Raw genomic sequence first — 7,132 nt, 5'->3', positions numbered from 1 at the left:
TAGGGGCTTGCGTGCCAGGACTTTGTGACGATTTTCCTCTTTTTTTCCTCAAAGGGTGATCACATGCCTGCACTTGGGAGTTTAAAAAGACAATTGCTTAGTTTTTGTACCGTCTGTAAATAATATTGTGTTGTCTCCCAGGATGGCCGAGTGCTGATGTGGGACACACGCAAGCCGGATAAGCCAGCTAGAAGAATAGGTGAGCAACGTTCAATGAATCTGTCAATCATAGTTTGGCTAGAAGATTGATTGTATATGTTCTAGATGTGGAGGGCCCCAGCTGCATACCCACCACTGTCACCTGGCACCCCCACCATAGTAGCACCATTGCCTTTGGTATGAGCCCCCTCCCGGCCTGAATGTGTCACATTCTCCATCCTAAAGCACATTCCTTGTTTCCAGGCGACGAGTTAGGCAAAGTGTCTGTCAAGGACTTCCTGTCCACAGAGCCGCCTAGCGTGGAAAGCGTCCACCAGCGCCGAGTCAACGCGCTCGCCTTTTCTACACACAGGTAATCCTCATGCAGCCGCTAAAGTCTGCTGCTTGCTACATTTGTTTTCTCTTGGTCGCAGCACCCCCCTGCTTGCCTCCATTAGCGAGGATTGTTCTCTCGCTGTCTTGAACTCGGACCTGCAGGAAATGTGAGTTAAAAAGAAAAACCGCCCTCCTCCTCGTCAAGACGCTCTTATACAAATATATTTTCCCTGTTTTTTTGGTAGATTTCGAGACGGACGCCACCAGGACTTTGTCAAAGGTGTGTGCTGGCTGCAGGGGGGCTCCAATAAGCTGACCACTGTGGGCTGGGATCACCTTGTGCTGCACCACACTGTGGATCCAACAGGGAGCGCTCCAAGCACATCTTAGTATGTGTGTGTCAAGAACACTTAGTGATGCTAGCCTTTCTGTTGCAATCTCTAGTAGCATAAATGGCATCAAATCATCTCAGTGCCAGTGATACAGCAACATTGCATTTTTTTTTGCTATTCTGCTGCTTTTCTTCTCGTGTCACCGGCAAATAGGACACCCCCCGCATTACTCAATTTTTTCCAATACCAAGACTCCTATTACTTTTTATAGCTCTAATAAAGGACATTTGTATAACGCTTTTGTTTGTAGCAGTGCTACTTCCTTTTAATTTTATGCCCTTTTTACACACAAAAAGGTTGGTACTTTCTAATACAAACTTGCAAAAGCCCAATTCTGAGTGTGTTCCATTGGACAAAACATCATTCTCCACACCTTAAATATGTTTTTCCACATTTGTCTTGCATGACCATCCACATGATCATTTTTTATTTTTTAGTTTTTTGTCAATGATGTGAGATTAGGGGTGTTCATTTCTGGCCCACAGCTAATTTTTTGTTAGCCCTCAGCTTGATATAAAAGTAAAAATTATATATACAGTATTAGATCAGCGGTCACCAACAGGTGGTTGGCACGCAATTTTTCCACAGAGATACATACAGTCATGGCCAACAATATTGGCACCCCTGCATTTCTGTCAGATAAGGCACCACTTTTCCCAGAAAATTGTTGAAATTACAAATGCTTTGGTGTTCACATGTTTATTTATTTTGTTTGCATTGGAACAACACAAAAAAAAGCAGAATCTGATATTATTTTACAGAGAACTCCAAAAATGGACTGGACAAAATTATAGGCACCCTCAACTTAATATTTGGTAGCCCACCCGTTGTTCCAATGCAAGCAAAAGAAATAAACATGTTAATACCAAAGCATTTGTAAATTCAACAATTTTCTGGAAGAAGTGGTGCATTAGCTGACAGAAATGCAGGGGTGCCAATATTTTTGGCCATGACTAGGTGACCCAACACAATGGCAGTGGTATGGACACCCTACTCACTGTACCTTGCAATTTTAAAATAAAAACAAACATTTATATTGTATATGTTAGCATTTAAGATAGCTAGTGATTAATGCTCTGGTTCAGGGGTGTCTAAAGTGCGGCCTGTAGCAATTTTTTTTACAGCCCGTAGCACATTTAAAAAAATACTATTGCAAGAAGTGGAATAAAAAAACAGGTGTAATGTAACGACAAAATGTTGCAATATTGAAACTAATCAAGCTACTATGCAGGCACTTTTTTACTTTAAAACAGTCATTGTAAGAAAATTATTCAAATCAATGTTGGTATGAATTCATGACATATTCAAGGCTCCAACTCACATCAAATATTCCACTTAGAAATATTTTTTGTGGGCAAAATGTCACATATTTTGTGTCTTTCCCATATAAATAAAACAAGGTTTTCTTTTGTTGAGAAAAAGGGCATAACAAAAGAGCAGCGTTTTAAGGGGGATTGAGTGGAGGATGTTGTGGCTTGTGCAGCCCTTTGAGACACTTGTGATTAAGGGCTATACAAATAAACTTTCATTGATTGGAGCGTTGGAAGTAAAAAAAAATATTTATATGACTTTATTCTTAATACTTTTATGAGTGAGGCCCTATTTGTTCCTTGAGGCCTTTAGTCTGATTTTTTTTTTTAATAATTTGGAAAAAAAACAATGAACCAAAAGCAACGTTATGAATTATTTACCTATTTAGGGATGTTCGGGATCCTCGTCTCAATTTCAAGTAGCAGGTTTAAGATGAATCTCGTGCAGAAAGATGACACGAGCGCCCAAATGGTGAAGATGGTCTAGCACCTTATTTCGCATAATTGCCGACTGCTGGGACGTTCATATATGTTTTTATTTTATTTCCAACATGCATACGATACAATGTAATGCATCACATATTTCCAGTCGTTTCATTATAGCACATCCGAAAAGGAGTAGGAAGAAGCAGAGCTTATTTAATCCTACCCCTTTTCATACCATAGCAATTGTATCCCATTTCCTTGTATTAGCACCTTTAATGCACAAAATTCCCTGCCCTCTTGATTTTTTTCCCCACCTTTTTTTACTTTGCTGGAAAAAATGTACACATCCCTGATCTAGCTTGCAGCTCGATATGCTAAATTAACGGAGAATAATCACACAAGCTAACATTCAGCACACAAATAATGAATAGACTTCTGTTTAAATTAAAATTTATTAACCAGATTAAGATATTGATCAAAATTGCTTGGATAATAAAAGAGCCTTCACATGCACACACAAATATGTAAAGTGTCTAATATACTGTATTTTCATCAGAGTGCATTTAAAATGATATAAATAAAACATCCATTGTTTTTTTTAAGAAGCCCTTCATTATACTGGTAACAGTGAATTACTAGTCCAATCATTTCTATTGACACTATTAAATTAAGTATTAAAATGTACATTCATTCAACAGGTCAAGTGCAATGGAGTTACACAAGAGTAAATGCTTCAAAAGTAAATCATCTACAGTAAATAAATACACAAACAAGTAAAACGAGTGCATGGCCCAGCCTCTTCAATATTTGACAAGAAATTGGGGGAACGAGCGATACATTCTTTCAATCATGGAGTCTTTTTCTACCTAGACTAGCCTGGAAAGGCTTAAATTATAGCAACACGCTAACGTTCCTGTTCATCCACTTCTCCCCCACCCCCACTGTACATATTCCTTCCATGCACATGTAAGTAGAATAGACAATTATAACAACATATATATTTATATACAACAACAATATGGAGGAGTACCGGTGTCATCAAGATGGTCCTTTTCTAATCAGAGTGATGGGCTGATTTGTTCCGGGCCTAATTCGATACGTCATACCGTACTGATGACTTGATGGTGGTCCGTTGCTGAAAAGGAGCACATATGGAACATTAGACTAGAACAGGCTCAGATAGAAATGTATCGAGTGCAAAACTTGCATTTCAAAATATGGGACATTTTCCAGGAAAATAAGATATTTTAATTTACACCCTCGCCCTGACCCTGACCGGCTTTAGTTAAGGACAATAATTCAACCATTTGCCAAGATATTTACACAAGGTTTGTTTTTTGTTTTTTAGTGGCAGAGATGCCTTTTATGTCTTTATGTGGCTACTAAAACTTCTCAAGGTGGCAGCAACACTTCACAGTACTATTTAAAAAATAGTCATAATAGATCAGAGCTGGACAAATATTTTGACTCGGGGGCCACATTAAGAGAAAAAATGTGTCTGGAGGGCCAATGTATAAATTATATGTACACATTTAGCTGTAAAAATCTGCTATACAGTATGTGTGTTTGGGTCCCTTTTTTCAGGAACGCTAATACCAAAAGTCACAATGTCCGATTTAGTTCTAAAAAAGTTATGACAGACCTCAAAAAACTGGAACGGAATTATACAGTTTTTTACTGAATGGGACACTTAAAATGTACTCTAAAATAAAGAAAGTAGGATTTACAATATTAACTATGAACAATAAAACACTGAATATTAACAGCATATGAATGTCGCTCTTTTACTTCTCAGACCAGCTCCTCGATACTTGTGTATCTTTTACAATCAAGGGACGGCGTGGCGAAGTTGGTAGAGTGGCTGTGCCAGCAATCGGAGTGTTGCTGGTTACTGGGGTTCAATTCCCACCTTCTACCTTCCTAGTCACGTCCGTTGTGTCCTTGGGCAAGACACTTCACCCTTTGCCTCTGATGGCTGCTGGTTAGCGCCTTGCATGGCAGCTCCCGCCATCAGTGTGTGAATGGGTAAATGTGGAAATACTGTCAAAGCGCTTTGAGTACCTTGAAGGTAGAAAAGCGCTATACAAGTATAACCCATTTATCATTTATTATTATAAGCAAAACACAACAAAAATATAATCAACAGCAAAATATGAATGCAAAGTGTAATAAACACCTACAATATGATATATTATCACTTTTATGCAGAAATTTGTTGTAAAAATGTGCTTCCGCATCTGTTCCTGACACACGCGTTTGGGGCTGGTTGCTCTGAAAACAAACCCCGCCCACTCTGCTTTGTTCCTCTGAGCTGCTGTGACGTAGATTACCGTAATAACTCGTATAACACTCAAAAGCGCAGATTTCAACCATTGAAATACTTTCTATAGTTCAAGACTTACGGTTATTTAAAAACAGCACTGCACATCATAATGGTGGCTACAGTTTTAATGTTAAAGGTCTAAAAAAATTACGTAGAGCGTCCGGCGGGCCGGATTAAAACGCTTAATGGGCCGCACGTGGCCTGCGGGACGTATTTCTCCCAGATCTGTAATAGACCAACAATGTTTGTTAGTAGTCTCGCACGAAGTAACATTTTTTTTAACCCAAAAATATAGCAAAAACACCACCGGCCATTAGTGGTTTAAAAGAACATGTATATTTTTAGATGTCTATTTGTCAAAATGACTAATTATATATATTTTTAAAAATTGCTCGTCTGCTCGAGGATTTTGTCTGGCGTTCATGCTGTGATGTGGGTGTTAATGTACAGGCGGTTATGTCATTGCAGGCTAAAAGCTGTAAGACAGCAGGATATAATGCTTAAAACACAGCGCCCTAGGCATCCGTCTAAAGCAGACCTGGGCAAATTAAGGCCCGGGGGCCGTATGCGACCCGTTGAGCTTTTCAATCTGGGCCGCCGGACATTCCCAAATAATTTTTTTAGATCTTTAAGATGGAAACTGTAGCTGCCATTATGATGTGCAGTGATGTTTTCAAATGACCGTAAATCTTGAACTATATAAAGTATTTCAATGGTTGGAATCTGCTCTTTTGCATGATGTACTAGTTACTATGGTAATCTAACTAGTTACTATGGTAATCTAATTACTTACTCTGGTAATCTAAGTCACAGCAGCTCAGACGAGGCACCAAGCAGTGTGGGTGGGGAGCTACAGTTTTGATGTTAAAAGTCTAAAAACATTACGTACAACGTCCGGCGGGCCAGATTGAAAATCTTAATGGGCCGCATGTAGCCCGCGCGCTGTATTTTGTCCAGGTCTGTAATTAACACAGAGTGTTTCCAGAGCGGCCAGCCTGAAATGCGGGTGTCAGGGACAGACGCGGAAGGAGATTTTTACAACAAAGTTCTAAAGCTTAGTGATATATCAGATATATCAGATTGTAGGTGTTTTTTTTTTTACCATTCGCGTTCATATTTCGCTGTGTTTGTTGCATTTTTGTTGCGTTTCGCTTGATTGTAAAATATGTCGATCGAGAGGGTGTGTGACGTTCATATGTTGTCAATATGCAGTGTTTTATCGTTCATAGAAAATATTTAAATCCCACATTCTTTATTTTCATGTACACGTTTGTACATTCTGAGTGTCTCATTCAGTAAAAAAAATTAAAATTCTGTCCCGTTTTTTAAGGCGGTCTGTCATAACGTTTTTAGCATTCAATCAGACATTTTTGTGAGGTTTTGTATTAGTGTTCCTAAAAATAGATATACCGGCCCCTAGACACATTTTTTTCTCTAAATTTGGCCCCCAGAGTCAAAATAATTGCCCAGGTCTAATCTCAAAGTTGCTAACAGCCCCTTTAAAATGTTGAACGTACTAATCCTGCCTCTTGTTTGTCTGAAAGTATGTTACGCTTATTATATATCAGCTGTTTTAGTGGAATGTACATCTTAGTTGTCTATTTCTTAATCATATTTGAAAGTGTTCGTAATCTCCATGTAAAATCGTTAATGCTAATAGGATTTTCAATGTAAATTAGTATCAAGTTAGTGCATCTGTTTAAATGCATGTCCTTTATCTTGAATGTCACAGAAAAATATTGTGTATTTTATGTGAATTAATCAGTTTTGCAATACTTTTTAAGTAAAGGCCTCTGAAATTAAACCTAACTGGAGTCTTTATTGAGACTGCTGAGCTAGCAAGTAGAGCACAAATGCGAATGGCAGCAGAATAGAAAACTTTGCAGACTCGTTTTGTTAAACATAATTTTGAGTTTGTGGATGAATAAAAACTAATGTATCGTTGCTGTAATGTTCATTAAACTTGTTTTAGACCAGTAGTCTCAAACAAGCGGCCCACTGGCCAGGTGTGGCCCATCTTTCGTGGCCTCTACTTCACATTATGATTTTGGGCACAGGTGTCTAAATCATTTAACGAGGTTTTAGCCACAAAATTTAATTTGCCCACCAAGTCATTCAACGTGGTCCGTCAAATCATTTAAAATAACCTGCCATATTATTTTATGCGGGCTGCCTTATTATTTTATGTGGCCAGTAAAAGGCGGGAT

The 7,132-nt window shown here is 38.6% G+C and overlaps 2 protein-coding genes across 2 annotated transcripts in view; one reads left to right on the top strand and one right to left on the bottom strand.

Annotated features, from left to right (window-relative positions):
* The window catches only part of wdr77 (WD repeat domain 77), a 16,868-nt gene extending 15,763 nt beyond the window's left edge, over positions 1–1,105 (top strand). Inside the window, exons 6-10 of the mRNA XM_062023091.1 lie at positions 142–199; positions 265–336; positions 403–511; positions 573–641; positions 720–1,105. Of these exons, the coding sequence (XP_061879075.1) occupies positions 142–199; positions 265–336; positions 403–511; positions 573–641; positions 720–864 (453 nt within the window). The 3' untranslated portion in view covers positions 865–1,105. The remainder of the gene's footprint in view (positions 1–141; positions 200–264; positions 337–402; positions 512–572; positions 642–719) is intronic.
* A 1,802-nt stretch (positions 1,106–2,907) lies between these two features.
* LOC133653944 (uncharacterized protein C6orf132 homolog) overlaps positions 2,908–7,132 on the bottom strand; it is a 37,003-nt gene continuing 32,778 nt past the window's right edge. The window contains exon 5 of the mRNA XM_062053805.1: positions 2,908–3,737. Coding sequence (XP_061909789.1) covers positions 3,641–3,737 — 97 coding nt within the window. The 3' untranslated portion in view covers positions 2,908–3,640. The remainder of the gene's footprint in view (positions 3,738–7,132) is intronic.

Source organism: Entelurus aequoreus, linkage group LG01 (genome assembly GCF_033978785.1).
Source record: "Entelurus aequoreus isolate RoL-2023_Sb linkage group LG01, RoL_Eaeq_v1.1, whole genome shotgun sequence".
In the NCBI taxonomy this organism is placed as follows: domain Eukaryota; kingdom Metazoa; phylum Chordata; class Actinopteri; order Syngnathiformes; family Syngnathidae; genus Entelurus; species Entelurus aequoreus.
This window is presented reverse-complemented; position numbering and strand designations above follow the sequence as displayed.